Below are 27,754 nucleotides of genomic sequence, written 5' to 3' on the forward strand. Positions count from 1 at the left end.
TTTCTAGAAGATGCATAGCATAATTGTATACCATATATATTGAATTTTTTTTTACATTTCATATATTATTTGCTTCAATGGTTCTTATTTCACTTATGTGCATTGTTAATAATAATAATAATAATAATAATAATAATAATAATACTTTTATTATTTGTATGGCAGCCATCTGACTGGGTTGCCTAAGTACATTGCTTAAAAGGTGGAATTGCTATTAGAAGTAGTGTTTAGCTTTAATCTGGAATTGATAACGTACATACATTTAACTATGGGTACTTTTCTGTTGGGATATACAAATTGCTTAGTGGTTTGTGTTGAAATATGAGGAAACATATAAGTTGAATTAAGGGAGAAAATGAAAGAAAAGTGGAGGATCGTATTTATTTTATTTCTATCAAGCTTTCATAGCCTGACTTTCTGAGCACATTTTGATAAAAATGTAAAATATAAAAAATTGAAACGTTTTTTATTTGAGTTTCTACTGAAATGAGGCTGCATTTTAATGTTGTACTTTAATCTTGTTTTTAAGTTGTATTTTAATCAATTGTTTCTATACCTGGTGTTAGCCTCCCTGTGCCCAGTCTTGACTGGGGAAGGCAGGGTATAAATAAAATTTATTATTATTATTATACGTAAATCCGCCACTGGCCCCTGTGAGAAAAGCATGGTGGACTAGATGGACTCCCTTTGACCTTATTACGTTAAACTTAAGATCGGCAAAACTAGAACCTGAGTGAACCTGAAACTGAGATATTCCCCCATCCTTATCATTCGCTCAGAGAATGAGCCTGAGATAAATGCTGTTTTTCCCCCCGACAACAGTATGTAGCAGCTGGTGACACATATTGGCGCCACTAAACGCAGAAACATTATCGTTCTTACAAAAGACAGCAAAGAATTTCTGTTGTGAACCCACCTTGAAATCTATGGGTGTAGGAGGGTATGCTAATTTATTAAATAATAATAATAAAATAAAGAAATCAGCAGAGAAGGGAAGAGAAAAGCAAGCTTTGGTATCTCTTCACCCTGCAGATGGTGACAGCAGCCACGAAATTAAAAGATGCCTGCTTCTTGGGAGAAAAGCAATGACAAACCTAGACAGCATCTTAAAAAGCAGAGACATCACCTTGCCAACAAGGTCCGTATAGTCAAAGCTATGGTTTTCCCAGTAGTGATGTATGGAAGTGAGAGCTGGATCATAAAGAAGGCTGATCACCGAAGAATTGATGCTTTTGAATTGTGGTGCTGGAGGAGACTCTTGAGAGTCCCATGGACTGCAAGAAGATCAAACCTCTCCATTCTGAAGGAAATCAGCCCTGAGTGCTAACTGGAAGGACAGATCCTGAAGCTGAGGCTCCAAGACTTTGGCCACCTCATGAGAAGAGAAGACTCCCTGGAAAAGACCCTGATGTTGGGGAAGATGGAGGGCCCAAGGAGAAGGGGATGACAGAGGACGAGAGGGTGGGACAGTGTTCTCAACGCTACCAGCATGAGTTTGCCCAAACTGCGGGAGACAGTGGAAGACAGGAGTGCCTGGCGTGCTCTGCTCCAGGGGGGCATGAAGAGTCGGACACGACTAAACAACTAAACAACAACAACAACATTTTTAACTCCTAAGCCTGAAGGTCAAGACTGATTTGCATGTGTGTGTGTGTGATTTGCAAGCCATTCTCTGAACCCTTTTTGGCTGAAGGGAGACATTAAAAAAAAGAGAGAGCTTTAGATTTTTTTAAAAAATGAAAAATCCACCCCTTTGCTCTGCAGAGAGCCTGCTTAATGTTATTTTAGAAGGCAAGGTGAGGCGATGGGTTGCTAATGGGGTTGGGCTGGGATCTGAATGTCCCTGAGGCGTTTGTGGGCATTTCTGACGCAAGTCTATGCACCTCCAAACCTGAGTCGGTTTAAGTTGTATTATTGCGGCTCTCACACATACAGGAGAAGGAAACCGCACAAAGATAGAGGCAGCTTTGGTCAAGATATTTATACTTTTCTGAGCAACAGTGGAAAAAGAAACCCCCGAATTGTTTGCCCAGAACAAATAAACAAAAGATAAGGTAGAGAAGAATGAGGTTTCCGTTACCTACTTCCAAAATCTCCCCAAGCCCTGCATTTGATTACAGAAGAAGGGGCACAAGCAAGAGTTGCCAACTTTTCCTGCTGGCAAGGCTCCTCTGCCTTGAACAGCTGTGTGAGAAGCAAAAATTGAACAGTGGGTACTTTGTGCAACACCGCACCTGAGGTTACTTTTAAAATTTATTTTTATTCAGATTGAGGTTGAATCCTGACAAGACAGAAGTACTGTTTTGGGGGGCACAGGGGGCGGGCGGGTGTGGGGGATTCCCTGGTCCTGAATGGGGTAACTGTGCCCCTGAAGGAACAGGTGTGCAGCCTGGGAGTAATTTTGGACTCACAACTGTCCATGGAGGCACAGGTTAATTCTGTGTCCAGGGCAGCTGTCTACCAGCTCCACCTGGTACGCAGGCTAAGACCCTACCTGCCCGCGGACTGTCTTGCCAGAGTGGTGAATGCTCTAGTTATCTCCCTCTTGGACTACTGCAACGCGCTCTACGTGGGGCTACCTTTGAAGGTGACCCGGAAGCTGCAATTAATCCAGAATGCAGCAGCTAGACTGGTGACTGGGAGTGGCCGCCGGGACCACATAACACCGGTTCTGAGAGATCTGCATTGGCTCCCAGTACGTTTCCGAGCACAATTCAAAGTGTTGCTGCTGACCTTTAAAGCCCTAAATTGCCTCGGTCCAGTATACCTGAAGGAGCGTCTCCATCCCCATCGTTCAGCCCGGACACTGAGATCCAGCTCTGAGCGCCTTCTGACGGTTTCCTCATTGCGAGAAGGTTACAGGGAACCAGGCAGAGGGCCTTCTCGGTAGTGGCGCCTGCCCTGTGGAACGCCCTCCCAGCAGATGTCAAAGCAATAAACAACTATTTTACTTTTAAAAGTCATCTGAAGGCAGCCCTCTTTAGGGAAGTTTTTAATGTTTGAAGCTGTACTGTTTTTAATATTCAGTTGGAAGCCGCCCAGAGTGGCTGGGGAAACCCAGCCAGATGGGCGGGGTATAAATAATAAATTATTATTATTATTATTATTATTATTATTATTATTATTATTATTATTAAAGATTTCTTAGTTTACAAAAAACAACAACAGCCCTGCATTGTCTCCTTTTTCAGGCTGTGTTTTCTGCAGATCCTTTTTCATTTGTTGTGAGATATAGTGTTGCATGCAGTGTTAGGTTGGGAAGAAAAGAGGGGGGAAGAGGGGGAATGGTGAGTGGGGTGGGGGGAGGTTTCTGTCAGCATCACTTGTGTGGGTTCTCTTACTACTCTCTCGTTCCATTTCCTTGGTGGTGAGAGAGGTTGGGGATGGCCTTACGGTGTGGTTCTGAGGTTACGTTTTCCCCTTCTGCTTCTCTGCTCGCCCTGAAGCTGTTGTTACGGAGAAATCTGAGGGCTGCCTTGGATACAAAACAAGGACACCAGCCAGGAATACCAGAGCAAAACAGCAGCCAGTAGGCTTGGTCTTTATTGAAGACTATCGCGACAGGACTCCCACCTGCCACACGGTGGAACAAGATGGAAGCCCCAAACAAAAGGGCCCCCAAATTTTTATTAGCTGCTAATCCCCATGTTGGACGCGGGTGGCGCTGTGAGTTAAACCACAGAGCCTAGGACTTGCCGATCAGAAGGTCAGCGGTTCGAATCCCAGTCCCTGCTCCTGCCAACCTAGCAGTTCGAAAGCACGTCAAAGTGCAAGTAGATAAATAGGTACCGCTCTGGCGGGAAGGTAAACGGCGTTTCCGTGTGCTGCTCTGGTCACACTTTTTTGCCACCCCAGGGCTCCAGGAAATGTCACACTACTCCAGAGGCCTTTCTCTTGGGCATTGTTGGCCAATTGGTGCAAAAGAAGGACAGAACTTTTTTTATGTATGCTACAACAGCAGCAAGAATACTCATCGCAAAGTATTGGAAAACACAAGAACTACCCACCTTGGAAGAATGGCAGATGAAAGTGATTGACTACATGGAACTGGCAGAAATGACTGGCAGAATTCGAGATCAGGGGGAAGAGACGGTGAAAGAAGATTGGAAGAAATTTGAAGACTATTTACAGAAATATTGCAAAATTAATGAATGTTAAAATGATATTGGATTGAGGTGGTGGCTTCTAGCTGTAAAGGTTAAAAGAATATGAAAAAATTGGTTTTTTAATAGATCAAAATTTAAGGTTATTATAATATATATTTAGATTAAAGATCAGGATGTAAGAAGGAGGGTAAGAAATTGCTGAATGAAATAAATTTGAATTGGAATACAAAAAAGGGAGGTATGAGGAGGTCCGGGAAATAAGTTAATGAAAGATAAGTGACAAAAAATTCGAATTGTTTTTAACATCTTTTTATTTTGTATTTTTTGTATTTTGTTTTTTCTTTTCTTTTTCTTTTTCATTCTGTAACAATGTTGAAAAGCTTAATAAATATTTATTTTTTAAAAAAAAGAATTATAAACACTTTTAATGAAATAAATACTACTACTCCTGTTTCCGAGGGGGAAAAAACAACAACAACAACAACAAAGAAACGCCATGGTGCATCTGCAGCAACACAACCGGACGCCTTCATCTGCCCCAGCTGCAACAAAACATGTCTCTCCCCTATCAGTCTCTACAGCCACAGAAGGCGCTGTAACTTTCCGATGGTTTGGCTTCACCCGCAAAGGCACACTCCTCCGTGGTCTCCCAAGATAGACAGGTGCCAAAGGCAACAAGAGGATTTAGAAAGATAGAGCCACAGGCTTACAATCTATTCCAGCCATCCAGATGTTGTTCAGCTCCCCAATTGATGACATGGCCAATTGGCCAGAGATGATAATAGGAGTGAGCTATAGTTGTCATCAGGACACAGGTGGCGCTGTGGTCTAAACCACTGAGCCTCTTGGGCTTGCTGATCGGAAGGTCGGCGGTTCAAATCCCTGTGACGGGGTGAGCTCCCGTTGCTCAGTCCCTGCTCCTGCCAACCTAGCAGTTCGAAAGCACATCAAAATGCAAGTAGATAAATAGGTACCGCTCTGGCGGGAAGGTAAATGGCATTTCCGTGCACTGCTCTGGTTCGCCAGAAGCGGCTTAGTCATGCTGGCCACATGACCTGGAAAAACTGTCTGCGGACAAGCGCTGGCTCCCTCGGCCTGTAAAGCGAGATGAGCGCCGCAACCCCAGAGTCGTTCGCTACTGGACTTAACTGTCATGGGTCCTTTACCTTTACCTTATAGTTGCCATCATCTGAGATGCCCACCCCTGATTCAGACTAACTTGCCAGCCTAGCAAAACTCATGAGGACTAGCCCCATGCCCAAAATCATTTACCTAGAAAAGCACAGGAGTGTGTTTGTTATCTGATGGCCTTTTTCATCTGTCTCCCCCCCCCCCCAAGCTGAAAACAGGAAACCAGGCTTCTAACTTGCCATTTCAGACCTATATTTAGGCTGAAGTTGTCCATCTATGCGGTTGAAACAGACCGCAGGTACATTCGAGGTCCTGCGCCTCAAACCAAATAGAGGCACCCTTGATAAATGCCACGCTTCTGCCTGGGACAACCTTTCTATTCTTTGGGTCTTGGGTTGTGTTTGTGTCTTTTTACTTGTTAAGGTTGGATAAAATAGGTTAGAATCCTGAAATAATAACCTATAATGGAACATATATTGGGAGAAAGGCGATGGCAAACCTAGACAGCATCTTAAAAAGCAGAGACATCACTTTGCCAACAAAGGTCTGTCTAGTTAAAGCTATGATTTTCCCAGTAGTGATGTATGGAAGTGAGAGCTGGACCATAAAGAAGGCTGATCGCTGAAGAATGGATGCTTTTGAATTCTGGTGCTGGAGGAGACTCTTGAGAGTCCCATGGACTGCAAGAAGATCCAACCTCTCCATTCTGAAGGAAATCAGCCCTGAGTGCTCACTGGAAGGACAGATCGTGAAGCTGAGGCTCCAAGACTTTGGCCACCTCATGAGAAGAGAAGACTCCCTGGAAAAGACATCAGGGAAAGATGGAGGGCACAAGGAGAAGGGGACAACAGAGGACGAGATGGTGGGACAGTGTTCTCGAAGCTACCAGCATGAGTTTGACCAAACTGCGGGAAGACAGGAGTGCCTGGCGTGCTCTGGTCCATGGGGTCACGAAGAGGCGGACATGACTAAACGACTAAACAACAACAACAAATGGAACATAAATAATAATGAATAAAATACAGTGAGCAATTATAATAGACATGTAAATATGCAGATAATTTATAATGCCAGGTGAGTCAAAAGCCTTTCCTTTCCACTGCTGAATTCATGGAGCGCATCTCCTTTTGCCCCATGCCCTAGCATCACATTTGTCTGCTTGCACACATGCACACATTCAGGATTTGCCAAGAAAGAAAGAAAGAAAGAAAGAAAGAAAGAAAGAAAGAAAGAAAGAAAGAAAGAATCATTTTAAAGAGACTGATCTTGGATAGGGAGGAAGCGCCTTCGTGACTTCCTTGGTGTTAGCCAATTGGTGCTGTTCTCATCCAAGTGCCGCATCAAACTTGAAAAACCAGCTCATTTCCCTCTAAAGAAACATGGGTGTGCTGGGGAGAGGAGCAGTTCCCACTGCTCCAGAAATGTTCTATCCAACGTCATTCTGGAACGTGTCCAGAAGAGGACGACAGAGATGCTCAAGGGTCTGGAAACCAAGCCTTATGAGGAACGGTTGAGGAGAGATAGGATAGCCATCTTCAAATATCTCAAGGGCTGTCACACGGAAGAGGGAATAAACTTGTTTTCTCCTGCGCTGGAGGGTAGGACTCGACCCAACAGCTTCAAGTTACAGGAAAGGAGATTTTGATTAAAGCTCAGGAAAAGTTGATCGGCAGAGGAACAGTCTCCCCTAGGGAGGTTGTGGGCTCTCCTTACTTGAAGGTTTGCATTGGCTCCCAGTACGTTTCCGAGCACAATTCAAAGTGTTGGTGTTGACCTTGAAAGCCCTAAACAGCCTCAGCCCAGTATACCTGAAGGAGCGTCTCCACCCCCATCGTTCAGCCCAGACACTGAGGTCCAGTGCCAAGGGCCTTCTGGCGGTTCCCTCATTGCGAGAAGCCAAGTTACAGGGAGCCAGGCAGAGGGCCTTCTTGGTAGTGGCGCCCACCCTGTGGAACGCCCTCCCACCAGATGTGAAGGAAATAAGCAGCTATCCTATCTTTAAAAGAAATCTGAAGGCAGCCCTGTTCAGGGAAGTTTTTAATATTTAATGCTGTATTGTTTTTAACACTTGATTGGGAGCCGCCCAGAGTGGCTGGGGAAACTGAGCCAGATGGGCAGGGTATAAATAATAAATTTATTATTATTATTATTATTATTATTATTATTATTATTAAGAGTTTGGATGGCCATCCGTCATGGATGCTTTCAATGAGATTCCTGCGTTGTAGGGGGTTGGACTAGATGTGGTTCCTTCCTACTCTACAATTCTATCTAGGAGTCTTGGTTGACCACAAACTTGACATGAGCCAACAGTGTGACGCGGCAGCTAAAAAAGCCAATGCAATTCTGGGCCTCATCAATAGGAGTATAGCATCTAGATCAAGGGAAGTAATAGTGCCACTGTATTCTGCTCTGGTCAGACCTCACCTGGAACGTGTCCAGAGGAGGGCAACCAAAATGGTCAAAGGCCTGGAAACGATGCCTTATGAGGAACGGCTAAGGGAGCTGGGCATGTTTAGCCTGGAGAAGAGGAGGTTAAGGGGTGATATGATAGCCATGTTCAAATATATAAAAGGATGTCACATAGAGGAGGGAGAAAGGTTGTTTTCTGCTCCTCCAGAGAAGCGGACACGGAGCAATGGATCCAAACTACAAGAAAGAAGATTCCACCTAAACATTAGGAAGAACTTCCTGACAGTAAGAGCTGTTTGACAGTGGAATTTGCTGCCAAGGAGTGTGGTGGAGTCTCCTGCTTTGGAGGTCTTTAAGCAGAGGCTTGACAACCATATGTCAGGAGTGCTCTGATGGTGTTTCCTGCTTGGCAGGGGGTTGGACTCAGTGGCCCTTGTGGTCTCTTCCAACTCTATGATTCTATGATTCTATGCTTCTATGAGAGGGCAAGATTCCAGTCCTCATGGTTCCAATCAAAGCACTGGGTTAGGCAGGAGCAGTGGAAGCAGACCATTGTCCCATGTAGCTCAGCACTGTCTACACTGACTGGCAGCATCTCCCCAGGATTTCGAGGAAGGAGACATTCTGTGCACAAAGCAGGTGCTCTAACCACTGTGATCTACAGCCCTTCCCCGCTACGTAGGTGGTGGTTTTTTGTAGCTCGATTCTATTTTGGAAGGGGATTGCATCACACCCTAATTATCAGGCGAGGAGTTTTAAGGGACCCAGAAGCGAAAGAACAGATGAATGAGTTTCCTGCTGGAACTCGCCTCAGTCGCAGAGAATACCCAAAATGTCCCAAAGTGTTCTATGCGCCAGAGGAAACGTCTGAGGAAGGATACTGTTTGGACTATGTGTCTGCAGCTGCCACGTGAGAGGGACGGCCGTGCATTTAGAAAAGGGGAAAGAACCTCAATGTACAATAATAACGGAAGGAAACTTTACAAACCTGTGGCTGGCAGCCAAAGGAGGCTGGGGACGCCTCTTCTGAAGAGCAGTTCCTCACTTTCATCCCCATCTGACAAGCATTTTGTAGTCAAAGCATCCTGAAACCCCACCGCCCAATTGGCCCCTTCCCCAAAAACTTGGGCACATGCCTCTGGCGGCTGTTTTGATCCCTGCCTCTAAGTCAGGGGTCAGCAACCTTTTCAGCAGGGGGCCGGACCACTGTCCCTCAGACCTTGTGGGGGGCCGAACTATATTAATTTTTTGGGGGGGAATGAATGAATTCCTATGCCCCACAAATACCCCAGAGATGCATTTTAACTAAAAGGACACATTCTACTCATGTAAAAACACACAGATTCCTGGGCCGTCCGAGGGCCAGATTTAGAAGGTGATTAGGCCACATCCGGCCCCCGGGCCTTAGTTTGCCCACCCATGCTGTTAAGTTGTGGGTGAACATATCAGACGACACAGCGATTCTTCTAACAACTCTTGTTTATTCACAGGCCAGGACAGAACTGAACTGAAGGGTTCAGTCAGCCTGCTTATATAGAGCTCCAGTGCAATGTAACTGTAACAATTTTCTAAGACTATCCAATGGCTGAATGTCACTTTCAATCCCTTATTTGCATAACTATCTACAGTATCCCCCTGCTGGCCCAGGGTGAGAACTTCAGTACATAACACGTGCTCTAAGTCTAAGCGATCTTCCCTTGCCTCAGCCAAAAGGGGTCTTTGCGTTGCCCATCACTAGCCATCCAAATCCTGTTCCTTCTCCTGCCTCCTCTGCTGTTGTGGCGAATAAATAACATAAAAATTGGGCTTAGCATCTAGCCAGAGAATTGTAGAGTTGGAAGGGACCCTGAGGGTCATCTAGCCCCACCCCCGGGCAAATCAGGAATCACAGCTGGAGAATTCCTGGCAGGCGGCCACCAAACTTCTGCTTAAAAATCTCCAAGGAAGGCGAGTCTGCCGCCTCCTGACAGAGTCCATTCCACTGGCAAACAGCTCTTGGTATCAGAAAGTTCTTCCTAGGTGACCGTGACGCCACGTGACAGGAATGGCCAATGGCTTTCTCATGGAAGTGTGTGTTGATTTTGTGGAGTCTGCTGTGAATGCAGAAAAAGGAGGTAATCCCATAAAAAAGATGGAAGATCATTGAGGGGTCTTTCTAGGCCAGGACACCTCTGGGTGCTGGCCGCCTGGAACTGTGTGCCAACCTCATAGAAGGAGGAACAACACCTACTATAGGCCTTTTGCAAGTGGTGAAGCAGTGTATAAGGTAAAGGTAAAGGGACCCCTGACCATTAGGTCCAGTTGTGACCGACTCTGGGGTTGCAGCGCTCATCTCGCTTTAATGGCCGATGGAGCCGGCGTACAGCTTCCGGGTCATGTGGCCAGCAGGACTAAGCCACTTCTGGCGAACCAGAGCAGCGCACGGAAACGCCGTTTACCTTCCTGCCAGAGAGGTACCTATTTATCTACTTGCACTTTGACGTACAGTTATGAACATTACCATATATCTAAGGCCATAAAATTCCTATCACAGCCTGAATACAAGACCTCAGTGCAAGAGCAGCACAGCTCTCTACTCAGAGTTCCCAGAAATCAATATTATTTGGGGGCATATTCTCTCCAGTGTAGAGAAGACTCATCGCCTTGCAGGAGGAAGTGATGCATGCCCTCCAACATTTATCCGATGAAAATAGGGACATCATATTCAATAATAATAATAGTAATTCTGACTGGGCAGCCACAGCCACTCTGGGTGACTTCCAACATATATAAAGCTATAATAAAACATTTAAAACCTTCCCAATACAGGGCTGCCTTCAGATGCCTTCTGAAGGTTATTTGGTTACTTATCTCCTTGATGCGGGCGGCGCTGCAGTCTAAACCAATGAGCCTCTTGGGCTTGCTGATCGGAAGGTTGGAGGTTTGAATCCGCATGACGGTGTGAGCTCCCACTGCTCTGCCCCAGCTCCTGCCAACCGAGCAGTTCGAAAGCACACCAGTGCAAGTAGATAAATAGGTACCGCTATGGCGGGAAGGTAAATGGCGTTTCTGTGCGCTCTAGTTTCCGTCACGGTCTTCTGTTGCGCCAGAAGCGGTTTAGTCCTGCTGGCCACAGCACCTGGAAAGCTGTCTGTGGACAAACGCCGGCTCCCTCGGCCTGAAAAGTGAGATGAGCACTGCAACCCGATAGTCGCCTTTGACTGGACTTAACTGTCCAGGGGTCCTTTCCCTTTCCCTTTTTTACCTTCCTTGGCTCAGGGAGGTCACATAACTCCATACCCTCCAACATTCTCTGATGAAAATAGTGACAACCTAAGCAAAAGCAGGGACGCGGGTGGCACTGTGGGTTAAACCACAGAGCCTAGGACTTGCCAATCAGAAGGTCAGTGGTTCGAATCCCTGCAACGGGGTGAGCTCCCGTTGCTCGGTCCCTGCTCCTGCCAACCTAGCAGTTCAAAAGCACATCAAAGTGCAGGTAGATAAATAGGTACCGCTCCGGCGGGAAGGTAAACAGCGTTTCCGTGCGCTGCTCTGGTTCGCCAGAAGCGGCTTAGTCATGCTGGCCACATGACCCGGAAGCTTAATACCACCTCCCTCGGCCAATAAAGTGAGATGAGCGCCGCAACTCCAGAGTCGTCCACAACTGGACCGAATGGTCAGTGGTCACTTTAAGCAAAAGCAGGACATTCTGGGATCAAATCAGAAACTGGGGTGGCTTCTGTAAATCTGGGGCTGTCCCTGGAAAATAGGAGGGCCTGGTGATGGCCTCCGACGTGGATGGTTTTAAAAGAGGATCAAACAATTTCGGGAAGAAGGCTGCTGATGGCTGCTAGGCACAATGGCTCTACTCTGCCTCCACAATCGGAGCCAACAGTGCTTCTGAATACAGTGGTGCCCCGCAAGACGAATGCCTCGCAAGACGGAAAACTCGCTAGACGAAAGAGTTTTCCGTTTTGGAGGTGCTTCGCAAAACGAATTTCCTATGGGCTTGCTTCGCAAGACGACAATGTCTTGCGAGTTCCTGCTGGTTTCCCCCCCTCCCCCCCTTTCTAAGCCGCTAATCCGCTTATCAGCTGATCCGATCAGCAGATAAGCCGCTAAAAGCCGCTAATAGCGCTAATAGCGCTAATCCGCTAATCTGTCAATGGGCTTGCTTCGCAAGACGAAAAAACCGCTAGACGAAGAGAATCACAGAACGGATTCTTTTCGTCTTGCAAGGCACCACTGTACCAGTTGCTGGAGAGGGCAGAAGGGTAATAAATAATAATAATAATAAATAATTTATTATTATTTGTACCCCGCCCATCTGGCTGGGTTTCCCCAGCCACTCTGGGCAGCTTCCAACAAAAGACCAAAAATACGCTAAGATGTCACGCATTAAAAACTTCCCTGAACAGGGCTGCCTTCAGATGTCTTCTGAATCTCAGGTAGTTGCTTATCTCTTTGACATCTGACAGGAGGGCGTTCCACAGGGCGGGTGCCACTACCGAGAAGGCCCTCTGCCTGGTTCCATGTAGCTTTGCTTCTCACAATGAGGGAACCACGAGAAGGCCCTCGGTGCTGGACCTCAGCATCTGGGCAGAACAATGGGGGTGGAGACGCTCCTCCAGGTATACTGGGCTGAGGCCGTTTAGGGCTTTAAAGCGCTCCGGTCCTGCTTGCAGATTTCTCCTGGGGGTCCCTGGGTTGGTCACTGCGAGGACACAACGCTGGACAAGATAGGCCATTGGCATGATCCATCGTGTCTCTTCTTATGTTCTTGGGTAACACAGGCAGCAGGACTGTCAAATGGCATGGTCTCCAATCTGGAAGTGAGCAAAATGTGTATTCTTCATTAGCTGGCTTACTTCATTTCCTGGAAGGGGGAAAAAGAAGAAGAGGAGAAGGATTTCACTTCCTCCAAGAAGCCTCTAACTCCTGCAGGTGTTTTCTGCTTTAGCAATCAGTCTCTTCCTTAAACAATGAAACTATGTCATACCTAGTTCCGGACAGACAGCAGCTGAATTATCCAGACCAAACACTTAAGAGCAAACAACACACACACACACACACACACACACACCAAGTTTCCTCTCCCTTTTCCAGAAATCTGAATCACGCAGCAACAAACAGAAGGAGCATGTTTGTGGATCGGGCTGCTGATAGCATGGATTTCATTCCATCTTGATCAGCAGCCAGTGGGTACAGCAGTGAACAGAGATAAGATTTCCCTGGGTGCTCTGCATCCATTTGCTCAGAGGTAGACTGCTGCTGTACATGGAGGTTTCATTTAGACTGGGCATGGGGGAACTTTTGGCTCTCCACAGGGGACTGGTCTACAACTCTCAGCAGCCTATATGCCACCCGTGCTCAGAGACCTGCACTGCCTGCCGATTTGCTTCCCGGCCAAGTTCAAGGTGTTACTGTTCGAATATTAAAGCCCTTAAGAACTTTGGATGAATGTGCATGCAATGCCCTAAAAGAAAATGTGATGAAAATGATGTATAGATGGTATATAACACCTCTCAAGTTAGCGAAAATGTATAAAGTCAGTAATAAATGTTGGAAATGTAAACAAAAAGAGGGAACATTTTATCACATGTGGTGGGAATGTAAAAAGGTGAAATGCTTCTGGGAGATGATATATAATGAGATGAAAAAAATGTTGAAATATACATTCATAAAGAAACCAGAAGCATTTTTACTGGGCATTGTGGGGAGTGATATAAATAGAAAGGAATGTAAGCTCTTCTTATATGAAATAACAGCAGCAAGAATATTACTGGCCCAAAAATGGAAGCAAGAAGAATTACCGACGATTGAAGAATGGAGAATGAAGTTAATGGACTATGCGGAACTAGATAAACTAACAGGAAGGATTCGAAACCGGTGGGACCAGAAATTCACGGAAGACTGGAGTAAATTTAAGGACTACTTGAAAAGTATTTGTGAAGATGAGACGACGTTTGTAGGTTTGCAAGAAGTTTTGTGAGGAGTATTATTGGAAGAATTGCAAAAATGGAGAAGGGGAAGGATGATTTGTTAAGAGATGTAAAGGCAATATAAAGTTAAGAAATGCATAAGAAGTGGTTAAAACGGTGGATCATCAGAGGTGCTGATGGAAGTCTAAAAAGATTGTATGTGATAAGTTTTGTGGTACATTTTATAATGTATATGTTAAAATCAATTTAAAAAAAAAGAGCTTGGGATGAATGTACCTGCGAGATCGCCTTAGACGATATTCACCTATTAGGCCGCTTCGGTTGGCAGAATTGGCAATGTTACAGGTGCCTCATAATACTTATTCCTCATTTGTAAGAAATTGATGCGTTAGTGTGGCAACATTTTGAAATACACCAAGATTGCGCATAGTCAAAACACTTTGGGTCTGATGGCGGTTGGGATGGCGAAAGTCATTTTTCCTGGAATACTGACCCCTTTTTAATTAAAAATTATTATTCCCCCCCACACACACATGTAAAGAGGAATACGCACAAGTTAAATGTGCATATAAGTTGCGGGCTTACTGTATTTTTAAACCCTTAAAAAGCTGGCAATAAACACCAGATTAAAACACATGCTCACGTTCCGCATGTCTGGACAGACTTTGCCTTAACAAATATGCTTTTTATTGTGTGCCGAGAAGATTAGAGTTGCCAGATATCAAGAGGCAGGGAGATGCTGGGACGTTGACCCCATGTGAGTTGCAGGCTTGCTGGAATTTATTGCTTCGCTGTTTGGTAAACCGCTTTGAGGTTTCCTTTCATTTTTAAATCCATAGCAAATAAGATGCATGGAGTATTCCAACGATTCGGGGAAAGAGGCGTTGTTTTGGGGGTTTTTTTTACAACCAAGTGCTGCAAAAATCTTCATAAAACAAATGTGTACAATTTTCAACTCTGGCTGTTGGGCCAATGCTCCGAGTTGGAGGTTGAGCGAGATTGAACTAGCCCTCCAAAATTCCCCAGAACCCAAATTTAGATGCAGTTTCTGTTCTTTCTCCAAAGGCCTCCCCACCCTCCTCCTCCTCTCTGTGCGCTGAGATCTACCTTCGCTTTCAGTTTAACTGAGCTGAGCTGCGTTCCTGAGGTCTGTCACTTGTGGCTTCTTCTTGAATTCCCTCCAGACATGTAAGTACCGCTCCCTTTTGAAGTCTCTCAGGTGGGCTTGCTGAATTGCCAGGGGCAGCCGCAAGAGGTTTCCTGCCCCTCCCAGAAAACATCCCACCCACTATACGGTGGTACTTCGGGTTACGGACGCTTCAGGTTACAGACGCTTCAGGTTACAGACTCCACTAACCCAGAAACAGCACCTCGGGTTCTTTGCTTCAGGATGAGAAGAGAAATCGTGCGGCGGCAGCGGGAGGCCCCATTAGCTAAAGTGGTGCTTCAGGTTAAGAACAGTTTCAGGTTAAGAACGGACCTCCAGAACGAAGTAAGTTCTTAACCCAAGGTACCACTGTACTAGCATAAAGGCTCATAAGAACATAAGATCCAGAGTCTGCTCATACCTTCCAGCATTTCTCTGATGAAAACAGGTTTGTTGCAAGGGGGAAAGCGGGATATTCCAGGGTCAAATCAGAAACTGGGATGGCTTCTGTAAATCCTGGAAAATAGGGACACCTGGAGGGTTTTCTGGATCATCCTAATGGCTCGCTTAGCCCAGCATCTGTTCTCAAGTGGCGAACCGGGTGCCTGTGCAAATCCAACAAGTAGGACCCGAACATTGCGATTCAGAAGCGTTCTTTCCTCTGATGGTGGAGGCAGAGCACAGCTGTTGTGGCCAGTGGCCCTCAATAGCTTTTGCTTCCATGGATCTGTCCAATCCTCTTATGAAACCGTAAGAACAAGGTCAGAACCCACAAACGAAACACAACAGGGCCGCCCAGTCAAACTGTACATTGGGAGACCCAGGATGGGCAAAAAGAAACGGCTTGTTCAAATTACGATACTAAATTCAACAGTGTAAATAAGTTCTGATGGATGTAACAATGGATTACTGAGCGGTTTAGTGAGTTCATGTAAAATATGCAGGGATGTATGGTATGCAAAATGAACCACGGAAAAGAGAAGAAGGGAAATCATTGATTTAAGGTAGTTTAAATGAAATGTAAATTATAAAATTTAATAAAAGTTATATAAAGAAAGACTTGTTCACACAGTGGATCACTAAGCTGCATTATTATTATTATTATTATTATTATTATTATTATTATTATTATTATTCCCATTGGAACTCCAGGCTATTGAGATCACTGCACTGTCGGAGCCTGCTAAAAACATTGTTTAGACAAGCCTGCCGAGCTTTTAAGAAAGCCGGTGAGAGGGTTTTTTTAGAAACTTTTAAATTGTTGATTTTTCTTATTGCTACTTTTATTGTCCCCCCCCCCTCTAAACTGATCTGAGGTTTGTTATTACAATTAAGCCATGTAAACATGTCTTGAAATAAATAAACATTGATTGCCCTCTCTTTGCCCTAAGGTGAGTTACATTACGGAGGGGAAATACTGTGATTTTATATTGTAAACTGCTCTGTGATCCTCAGATGAAGGATTTAATGAATTTGATAAATTTTAATTAATTAGTAATAACAACAAAATTAAAATGCAATATTAAAAACAGTTTTAAAAAATATTCACAAAAACAAGGTGGGTTCTAAAGGAAGACTAGACAAATTCACTGAGGACAAAGGCCATTTAGGGCTTTAAACGGTCAGCACCAACACTTTGAATTGTGCTCAGAAACGTACTGGCTATTAATGGCTACTAGCAACAATGGCTATGTGCTATTCCTCCCATGTTGAAGGCAACATGCTTCTGTATACAAGACACAGCAGAGTTGAATGGCTCCCAGAGGATGGTGCCCGGTTGCCACTGTGTGTGAGTCTCTGCTCCAGGGCTCTCCTCTCCTCTCCTGGGATTGAGGCCGCAGAAGCAGGGGTGGCCAAACAATATCAAATTTGAGATTCACACAGAGAGAAGGCAGGCAGGCTTCTCTGAGGGAGAGAGCACTCAAGACCCCCTCAAAAATGAATTTAACTCAGCACCCCAGCCACGAAAACCCGCTGGGGAATAACCAACTCAGCCCGCACCCCATAGAGCGAAACAAAACTCCTCTGGAAAACCTATAAAGGAAGTAATGAAGACATCAAAACGTACTTGGGCTCGACCAACAGCTTCATCCATTTGACCTCTGCAATTTCCTGTTTCACCCTTAAACTTTGCTTACTAAAGAAAAGAAGAAATCGTATGACTTTTGATCACCATTATACATAAGGACATAAGAAATCTGCCTTATGCCCAGCCAGAGCATTGGTCCATATAGCTTAGTGTTGTCTACGCTGACTGGCAGAAACTGGACTACACGTTTGGGGCCAGGAATGCTCACAAATATCAGCTGCTAGAAACCCCAGGATGAGAGAGTGCTCTTGGGCCTGATTCCTACTTGTGGGTTTCCCTTTGGGGCACCTGGGTGGCTCATAGCTGTCAACCGTCCCTTATTTGGCGGGAAACTCCCTTATCCCAGCGCCGTGTCCCGCTGCTGTCCCTTATTGAAGATGTCCCTTAAATTTCCCGGGTTTCAAAGGAAGCAGCTCCTCTCCCTCCCTCCCTGCCGGCCAGGGAGGCTCCAACTGTGTTGCTTGGCTGCGTTGCTCACCCAATAAGGAGTCTAAGAACGACTGGGGGGTGGAGCTTGCATGCCTTGTGCCAATCAAATCGGCCGCATTGCCTGGGGACTCGCCTTTGCTCAGCACTTCCCAGTGGAGAGGTGATGGTGGTTTCCCTTGCTGCGTCCCCTTTGCCGGGTTGCTGCGCTGTGGGAACCACCGCTTGAGGCTTCGTTTGGCTTCTGGCTGGGCTTTCTGCCTTTGGCTCAGAAGTTGAACATACCTGTGCCCGGAAAATCTCTTATTTTGGCTGCTGATCCCTTATTTTCAAGGCTGCTGGTCCCTTATTTTCAAATCTGTAAGTAGACAGCTATGGGGTGGCTACTGTGAGTACAGGATACTAGACTGGATGGGCTCCCTTTGGGCCTGATCCAGCAGCCAAGCTCTTCTGATGTTCTTATGAGCCACACTGACTCCTGGAGCTGATGGGATTTGGAGTCCATCAACACCTAGGGCCTAAAGTTTTCTCTTTCCATGGAATAATCCCTAAGCATTAGGCTAGAAATCCATTAAAGCAATAGGAATACTTATAAAATGTTGCACCTGCTAATCAAGACGATTCCTTCTGCAGAAATAAATAAGCAAAGTTTCAATGTATTGAACCCGTCAGGTCCCAGCATGGGTGACAACAATTTAAGATTCCCTATTAAAAGCAATCGAAAGCAAATTGTATCCAGTGATAGTTCTACTCAAGAGCAGAATTAATGAATAAACCAGACCAACGTAGGTCCATTAATTTCAGGGAGTCTACTCAGAACAGGACTAGCACGGGATACAAAACAACAACAAAAATGTGAGTCTACTCTGAACGGGACAAAATGTAACCCTGTAATGATCATAAGTGGCAGAGGTGATAAGGAAACATTCGTCCCCTGCAAGAAAACATCTTTCCTTGGAGGGGTTACACCCGTTTCCTTGGCCTACCTAACATGATGATTGCACAACACGGGTTTCTCCAGAAAAAGATCTTGGGAGATTTTTATTTTGTCAAAGCGAAAAAGCCCCTTTGCATCCAGGCTTTTCTGTTTCACAATAGAGGGTGGTGGTGACTGGTGTTGTTTCCTGTTAAGACAGCGAAAGGAGCAGTCGCATTGTTCCTCAGCTAAGGAGTGCTCTGACAGACTCTCTGGACTTTGAACAATGGCATACGTGAAGATGGGAGCCTTATTCCTGCTCACCGCTATCCTTCAGAGTTTTGTAGGTAAGTCGCACCGCCTGATCTCTTGCATCTCCTTCATTCAGGAGGTTTGGACTTCTTGTTTTTGCCTTTTGCTCGTTTGCTTTGACCCAGTGAGATTTCAGGCAGACGGGTGACTGTCCCAAACAGACCAGCTTATGGAGGAAGTTTGGACATTGCACCCATTTAGGTATAACCGCAAGGCTTTTTTTGAGTCTCAAAACATCTGAATGAGCACTCGGAACTAGGAAAGTCATTTAAAAGCTACGTTTTTTCTTTGAAAGAGAATTTTTGTTTTTATTTTGCTTTGCAATTAGGTAAACTTTACCAACTCATTTTTAGCAGGTTATTCATTTCTTTTTTAAGGGAATGAGAAGGAATGAATCCTTTAGGCAGGCGGGGGACGGACGGACAGAAATGATTAGTTATAATTTTACCCTCAAATGTCATTTTAGCAGCTTTTAAAAAAGAAAATGAAATGGGAAGTAGTTACTCATTTACTCAGGGTGGGGGAACGTTATGACTTTCCTCCCAGGTATCATCAAGGAAAGTTATAGATAATATTTTACAAAGTCACAGAGAAGCCATAAATTGATTTGTTTCTAAAGCAAGTGTTATTAAACATCCAGTTAGCCAGAAGATAAACGTTTATTGCACAAGCCAAAGGCCATAACATCATCCGAAAACACTAATAGCATAAGAACATAAGCAAGACCTCCTGTTCTCATGACCCATTGGGAAACCTGCAAGTAGGATCTGAGCACAAGAGCAGTTAAGGCTTTGGGTGGGGGGCAGAGTTTAATCTGCAGCAGAAGGCAGAACGCTTCTGAGGTCACAGCCACGCCGTTTATTGAAAGCACATTCAACTCACAGTTAAAACACATGGTGTGTCCTTTCCCCAAAAAAACAGAACCCTGGAAACTGTAGTTTGCCATTTCCAGCACCCTTAACAAACTACAGTTCCCAGGATTCTTGGGGGTGGCACTATGTGCTTTAAATGTGTAGTAAAAAAGGTAAAGGGACCCCTGACCATTAGGTCCAGTCGTGGCCGACTCTGGGGTTGTGGCATTCATCTCGCTTTACTGGCCGAGGGAGCCGGCGTACAGCTTCCGGGTCATGTGGCCAGCATGACTAAGCCGCTTCTGGCGAACCAGAGCAGCGCACGGAAATACCGTTTACCTTCCCGCCGGAGCAGTACCTATTTATCTACTTGCACTTTGATGTGCTTTTGAGCTGCTAGGGTGGCAGGAGCAGGGACCGAGCAATGGGAGCTCACCCCGTTGCGGGGATTCGAACTGCCAACCTTCTGATCAGCAAGCTCTAGGCTCTGTGGTTTAACCCACAGCGCCACCTGCATCCCATATGTGTAGTAAATATGCCTTAATATATATATGGTGCAGATATTAACTGAATGCCAATTTCCAAAAAATTAGGAGAGTTGCTGTTTCACTCAACACCCTGCTTTAGGCTTCACATTTGGGGCATTTGACCGGCCATTGAGAAAACAGGAGACTGGACTGGATGGGGGCCCATTTGGCCTGATCCAGTGGCAGGGCTCTCTTTAAGTCCTTGCATTTATTTCCCAGTTGAATGGATCCTTGTTGCTTTCAGATTGGGGGTAGTTTTACTATATTCTGTTTTGGAGCTGGCTGGGTTCTGTGCAGGCTGACATGTTGTGCGGATGCCTGATGATCATCTTCCATAGCAGCTACTCTATTCCGAACTCAAAAAGGGGACGCGTAATGCTGGTGGTCAACAAAAGAGGTTTAAAGACTGTCTCAAGGCAGATCTAAAAAAAATGTAGTATAAACACCGACAACTGGGAAACACTGGCCTGTGAGCGCTCCAGTTGGAGAACAGCCTTGACCAAAGGTGTCATGGGTTTTGAAGACACTCGACCTCAGGACGCAAGGGAGAAACGTGCTAAGAGGAAGGCACGCTTGGCAAACCCTCACTGCGATCAACTCCCACCCAGAAACCTATGTCCCCACTGTGGAAGGACGTGTGGATCCAGAATTGGCCTCCACAGTCACTTATGGACTCATTGTTAAAACCGTGTTTATGGAAGACAATCTTTTTTTTTTTTTTTAATTTTTATTGGGTTTTCCACTTTTATAACAACAAAACACACACACAAAAAAGGACACATAACAAAACATGTATAAATTCAGCCAATCCTCGTTTCATGACCTTGTTCCCTGACTTCCCCCCACCCCCCCTCGTGCATCCCAATTCCCAAAATTATATCAGCAAATTGGTATTTCTCCTCTTAACCATCTTGTTCTTCTTATTACCTCTTTTGTAATTAAAATTGATATTCCTAAGTTGGACTTAAGTTCTCTTCCATCGATTTTTCATTTTGTCTTAATTAAAAATCATATTAACCGAACCTAAAAATCTTAAGAGTTTCTAAAAGTCTCCTCTTCCCTCCCTCCCATCCCCGGTTTTTGTCCCTTCCCAATGAAAGTCCAAAGTCAAGATTCTCAGCCTGGGTTCCTCACGTCCGAGGCTTTCAAGTCCCTTTCAGTCCCTCTCCGCCGTTCTTGTTGGTAGCCCTTTATACCAGTCATCGAGTCTGGAAAAAGCTCTTTCAGCATCCAAATATATTCTCTTCCCACAAGGAGATTTGTAATCAATTGCTGGAAAATTTCCACCAAGCCTGTATCCTCAGAACCAAAGTCCAAACAAAGGCCCCAATCATGCCTCTTTATTTTAAATTCCTGTATTCCATATTGTCCCAGGGCCTCTTCCTTCTTCTTCTGCATCTTTCGCAGACTTGTGGTAGATGTGTTCCCAAGATCTCCTTGCTTGTATTCCACAGATGTCAGCTTTTGGATGTTGCTTCCCAAAGTTACTTTCTCTTTTTCTTGTTTAGTCTCTTCCACCTCTGAAAGTATTGTTTCCTCTTCAGCTGTGGATTCTTTCTCATTCAAGTCCTCAACACAAACAGCAGAGTTGCCTGTTCCCAAGGTCATAGTCACAAGTTGTTTATTCATAGCCAAACTCTGCTCTTGTAAGGTTCCCACCAACTGAAACATCCTTTCAATTTCAGCTAGTAACTTTCCATCCACAGCCATTGTATCCATTGTAGTTTCACAGAATTCCCCCTAGGGGGAATCTGGTTACTTATTAATCTTTTACTCAACAACCCTTTAACTTCTTATTGTTACTTTGTTTCCAACAATTTTGATTCAATTGTGTCTTAGTCCAGGGGGATCTTAAACAACAATTTTTCCGCTTTAAATTGCCCGTTTGTCAGCTTTGACAGCTGTCAAACTCCGCGGCTCTAACACAAGCACTGAGGCAGGACGTTCCCGAGCCCGGGAGGGGGGGTAGTTTAAAACAAAAAGAAGGCTTCTGAAACTCCACTCTCCAACATAAAATTTCCCTTAGCGAAATCTTGAAAGTTAATGTCCTTTTTAACTAACCCCACCAAGGGCAGGCTCTCCAGCTTAGCTCTTATGTCGTTGCTTAGATCTTCTGCAAGGGGGGGGGGTGCGGACTTCCTTTTAGCACACACCCCGGTCGTCTCTAATTCAGGGTAGAAATTTTTAAAGTCCCAATCCGTCTTACTCACGGGTAGTTCTTTCAGTCCAGATTTTCAAGGAAGGAAGTTGGCGCTCTCTGGTTATGGCTCGCGGCTTCGCTCCACCGAGGTAGCGATCGACTCTCAGTGCCGCGCCACCCCCGTATCCCCTCCGCAGCCTTTAAAAAGGCTCTTTGCGAATCAGGGGGGGCGCTTAAGGCACCCGCCGAGTCTTCAGTCCGCAGGCATCCGCGCCTGCGGTTTTTAAGGGTCCCCGCGTCGCCGGCGCGGCTAAGACCCATCCTCGGTAGAGCCGATTCCCTCCGGAGCTCGGAGGGAATCCGCCATTTCCAGATCGCGTCAACCCGGAAGTCTTCTCTCTATGGAAGACAATCTTAGTCTGCTACGAGGGATCGCCAAAGAAGAAGAAGATGATTAAGGCGATGAGCTGACTCAGGATGCCTGTGAAACTGCTCTCTGGGCAGAATGAAGAAGCAGCATCAGGTCAAACTGACTTCATAAATGAGCAGAAGATCCCCAATGAAGAGGAACTTGCCTTTCATGGCTCTGCATTTAATTTAATCCCAAATGAGCATGTGCAAATGCTAAGTCTGCCCCTCTTTGAAACAAACCAGACGAATTCTAAGGTGTATCAAGGGGGGGAGAGTTCAGAAGATGCACCCACACTTTGGAACTCCCCGCCTATTGACATAGAATCATAGAACTGTAGAGTTGGAAAGGGACCACAGGGGTCATCTAATCTAACCCCCTGCAACACAGGAATCTTTTGCGCAGTGTGGTGCTTGAACCCAGGACCGTGAGATTCAGAATCTCATGCTCTACCAACTGAGCCATAAAGCTGTGTACTTTGTTCAGCACCTGCTCAAGAACTATTTTTGTTTGGGCATTCCTATCCAGATATGTAGGGACGCGGGTGGCGCTGTGGGTAAAACCTCAGCGCCTAGGACTTGCCGATCACATGGTTGGCGGTTCGAATTCCCGCGGCGGGGTGCACTCCCGTCGTTCGGTCCCAGCGCCTGCCAACCTAGCAGTTCGAAAGCACCTCCGGGTGCAAGTATATAAATAGGGACCGCTTACCAGCGGGAAGATAAACGGCGTTTCCGTGTGCTGCGCTGGCTCGCCAGATGCAGCTTGTCACACTGGCCACGTGACCCAGAAGTGTCTGCGGACAGCGCTGGCTCCCGGCCTCTTGAGTGAGATGAGCGCACAACCCTAGAGTCTGGCAAGACTGGCCCGAACAGGCAGGGGTACCTTTACCTTTATCCAGATATGTAGATTACTGACAGCATTTTAATTTGGTTTTTAGCTTACCACTGATTTTTTTACTTTTTTAAAATGTTGGAAAACTGTCGTTTTGCTGATAATGGCACTGTTTTGTTTTCTCCCTCTCTTTTTTTTGGGGGGGGGTAAGTCACTTTGAGATTTGTTTTAACAATCAAGATGAATATGAGATCTCATGCAATAAGTAAGAAGTTGACGGTTGGGCTCCCAACCAAGGACTGAGTGTCAGAGGTAAAGAATGAGGGAAATTCCTTAAGACGAAGAAGGGAAACAACTTTCACAGCAAGTGGTGAGGAAGGGAAACCTCGGACATCACAAGTCACCCGACCCTGAAAAACAGATGACTAGAAAGGGAAGGAAGTTCAGGGAGGAGTCAGTATGCGGGTGATATCCAGCTCTACCTCTCTTTCAAAGCGGAACCAGTGAAGGCAGTGAAGGTCCTGTGTGAGTGTCTGGAGGCGGTTGGAGGATGGATGGTGGCTAACCGATTGAGGTTGAATCCTGACAAGACAGAAGTACTGTTTTGGGGGGACAGGAGGCGGGCAGGTGTGGAAGACTCTCTGGTCCTGAATGGGGTAAGTGTGCCCCTGAAGGACCAGGTGCGCAGCCTGGGAGTCATTGTGGACTCACAGCTGTCCATGGAGGCGCAGGTCAATTCTGTGTCCAGGGCAGCTGTCTACCAGCTCCATCTGGTACGCAGGATGAGACCCTCCCTGCCAGCAGACTGTCTTGCCAGAGTGGCACATGCTCTGGTTATCTCCCGCTTGGACTACTGCAATGCGCTCTATGTGGGGCTACCTATGAAGGTGACCCGGAAACTACAATTAATCCAGAGTGCAGCAGCCAGACTGGTGACTGGGAGCGGCTGCCGAGACCATATAACTCCGGTCTTGAAAGACCTACACTGGCTCCCAGTACGTTTCCGAGCACAATTCAAAGTGTTGGTGCTGACCTTGAAAGCCCTAAACGGCCTCGGTCCAGTATACCTGAAGGAGCGTCTCCACCTCTATCGTTCTGCCTGGATACTGAGGTCCAGCACCGAGGGCCTTCTGGCAGTTCCCTCACTACGAGAAGCCAAGTTACAGGGAACCAGACAGAGGGCCTTCTTGGTGGTGGCACCCGCCCTGTGGAACGCCCTCCCACCAGGTGTCAAAGAGAAAAATAACTACCAAACTTTTAAGGCAGCGCTGTTTAGGGAAGCTTTTAATGTTTAATAGGTTATTGTATTTTAGTGTTTTGTTAGAAGCCGTCCAGAGTGGCTGGGGGGAGCCAGCCAGATGGGCGGGGTATAAATGATAAATTATTTATTATTATTATTATTATTATTATTATTATTATTATTATTATTATTACTGTCTATGGAGCTAGAACCTGGAGACTACGGTAGCCAAAAAGTGGACTGGCCCTCCTGATAACTTCATAGTTAATCTATGAAACTCCCTGCCACAGGAGGCAATGATGGCCACGGACCTAGATGGCTTTAAAAGAGGACTGGCCAAATTCAAGGAGGAGAAGGACTATCAATGTCAACTGTTGTTGCTGTTTAGTCGTTTAGTCGTGTCCGCCTCTTTGTGACCCCCTGGACCAGAGCACACCAGGCACTCCTGTCTTACACTGCCTCCCGCAGTTTGGTCAGACTCATGCTGGTAGCTTCGAGAACACTGTCCAACCATCTTGTCCTCTGTTGTCCCCTTCTCCTTGTGCCCTCCATCTTTCCCAACATCAGGGACTTTTCCAGGGAGTCTTCTCTTCTCATGAGGCGGCCAAAGTATTGGAGCCTCAGCTTCAGGATCTGTCCTTCCAGTGAGCACTCAGGGCTTATTTCCTTAAGGATGGAGAGGTTTTATCTTAATGTCAACTAGCCATTACAAATAAGCTCTTACAAATAAGACTGTGGACCAGCCCCTTGAAAAAGTTGCAGACCCCTGCCCTAGGCCAACCCCAACCTCTCTCACCACCAAAGGAACATAGGCAAATAGTAAAGAGAACCCACACAGGTGACACTGACACAAAACCCCACATATGCTGGGCCCGGGGGTTAACCTGAGCAACGCGGTCCAGGTCTGGTCTCGAATCCAAGGATTCCATGAGGAGTCAGTCCAACAGGGCCAAGGCAGGAAACCAGGCTAGGTCAGGCACAGAGCAACAGGCAGGTTCCAGCAAGCAGCATTGTTGCTCCAGCAGCCTTTTATCTCTGATGGGGTAAATGTCGGTCCTGATCCCCCGGCGACTCACCTCCCTGTCTCGCCCAAAGGCGAGCACTCCTCCTGCGAGTACTCAGGTCCCTCCTTCTCTCAGACCTCAGTCTCTGCAGCTCGGGAGACAATGGTGGGTTACTAGACCCAGAGGCCGCCTCAGCCTCTCCTGACCCAACCGGTAGTGGAGCAGCTGTAAGTGATGACCCATCAGAGGGCAACGAGGTCATCCCCGCATCTGGAGCCAGGGCAGCCCAGGCCCCTGACTCGGCCCAGCTGGTGCTTGTTGCAAGGGAACCTGTGCAGACTGGGGCCCTTCAGGATCAGGCCCCAGACTCGGTTCAGCTGCCGTCTGAGGCAGAGGATCTGGTGCGGACTGAGACTCCTCCGGTTCCAAGTCCGAGCCCAAGTCCCAGGCCATCACACACACATACACTAAGTAGAATAGAAGCATTACCACCCAACCCCACCCCACTCACCATTCCCCCCTCCACCTCTTTCCCCCTTTTCTTCCTGATGTAACGCTCATGTCTCAGCAAATGAAACTGATCAGTAGAAAACGCAACTTGAAAAAAGAGACATTGCACATACTTTTGCAAACCAAGAAATCTTTCATAAAAATACATATTTTAAAAAAGAATAGAACTGCAGATATCAGGCTCATCAGTTTGGAATTGCAATCTTATATTGTTCTGTAGTATCTGGTGGGTGGTGCTTTTATTAAAAAACAACACATATATACTACTTGTCATGTAAGCATCTCCAGGCTGCGTGCCATAATAATAGAAAAATAACAAAATGTAAAAATGTAATTACAATCGATATCCACTTAGCAGCTATGATGGAGAGCATGAAGAACTCTTTAGTAAGTGTTCCTGGGGACACCGATTGGCCCTTGACAGAAATATTCCCACGATCAAGCAATGCAGGGGTGAAATTGACTAAACCAAGCCATCTCTGGCTTACTCAATTTCACTCCTGCTGGGATCTTTGAAAGGTGGTTGGATTATTGAGCCAGAGTTTCTCTTTTTCGGGGTTAAGCAGGCCGCTCGCGTGGATACATGAATAAGGATTTGTCTCCCCATGTGTTATTTTTATGCATAATTATAGGTAATTATGAACGACTGAACGACAACATAGGTAAATGTTATAAAATGACAGCCTGAGGATTTTATAGGAAATGAATTTATAAATAAATGGTCCGGATCCACATGCACACAGATACATGATGGCTTGAGGAAGAGGAAGGGGTCAGTTGTCCCAGGGTTCCAGGCAGACAGGAAGGGGAGGCAAGGCAAGATCAGCACCTTGGAGAGGGACCAAAGTGTGGGTATCAGGACCACGGTCAGCAACCCTGCGGTTGAGGCGGAACATGCAAGTTGCCTCAGCAGTGTCCTGAAGCCATTCATGGCATCATAGGCGCATCTTATTAATGATAAATTAACGAGTCATTAAGGTAAGACAGGGAATACGCAGGAGAAATGATTTTGAGGAGTTATGGAGGGCGTTTGTAGAATTTGTACTGATAAAAACGGGAAGGGGTCAAACCATCGCAAAAGGTGCTGAAATTTTGGGAGGCTGGATAGCTACAATGGAATGCTCTCAGTGGTGGGGTGCACATTTTTATTCTTATTTATTTATTCTTATTGTTATTGTTTAGTTGTTTAGTCGTGTCTGACTCTTCATGACCTCCTGGACCACAGCACGCCAGGCACTCCTGTCTTCCACTGCCTCCCGCAGTTGGGGCAAACTCATGCTGGTAGCTTCGAGAACACTGTCCAATCATCTCGTCCTCTGTCGTCCCCTTCTCCTTGTGCCCTCCATCTTTCCCAACATCAGGGTCTTTTCCAGGGAGTCTTCTCTTCTCATGAGGTGGCCAAAGTCTTGGAGCCTCAGCTTCAGGATCTGTCCTTCCAGTGAGCACTCAGGGCTTATTTCCTTAAGGATGGAGAGGTTTTATCTTAATGTCAACTAGCCATTACAAATAAGCTCTTACAAATAAGACTGTGGACCAGCCCCTTGAAAAAGTTGCAGACCCCTGCCCTAGGCCAACCCCAACCTCTCTCACCACCAAAGGAACATAGGCAAATAGTAAAGAGAACCCACACAGGTGACACTGACACAAAACCCCACATATGCTGGGCCCGGGGGTTAACCTGAGCAACGCGGTCCAGGTCTGGTCTCGAATCCAAGGATTCCATGAGGAGTCAGTCCAACAGGGCCAAGGCAGGAAACCAGGCTAGGTCAGGCACAGAGCAAC

The 27,754-nt window shown here is 46.0% G+C and overlaps 1 protein-coding gene and 1 long non-coding RNA gene across 5 annotated transcripts in view; both read left to right on the forward strand.

Moving 5' to 3' along the window:
* LOC310694344 overlaps positions 1 to 27,754 on the forward strand; it is an 81,176-nt gene that overhangs the window by 11,515 nt on the left and 41,907 nt on the right. The window lies entirely within an intron of this gene.
* Positions 8,171 to 27,754, forward strand: part of LOC310694323 (uncharacterized protein) — a 30,160-nt gene continuing 10,576 nt past the window's right edge. Inside the window, exons 1-3 of one of the 4 annotated variants that reach the window (XM_083477457.1) lie at positions 8,171 to 8,327; positions 14,636 to 14,758; positions 18,331 to 18,495. In XM_083477457.1, the coding sequence (XP_083333583.1) occupies positions 18,435 to 18,495 (61 nt within the window). In that variant the 5' untranslated portion in view covers positions 8,171 to 8,327; positions 14,636 to 14,758; positions 18,331 to 18,434. Of the gene's footprint in view, positions 8,328 to 14,398; positions 14,759 to 18,330; positions 18,496 to 27,754 lie in introns of those variants that run through there. The other 3 variants (XM_083477456.1, XM_083477459.1, XM_083477458.1) reach the window with 3 other exon arrangements.

Source organism: Podarcis liolepis (assembly GCF_965112155.1).
Source record: "Podarcis liolepis genome assembly, chromosome: 15".
Classification (NCBI taxonomy): domain Eukaryota; kingdom Metazoa; phylum Chordata; class Lepidosauria; order Squamata; family Lacertidae; genus Podarcis; species Podarcis liolepis.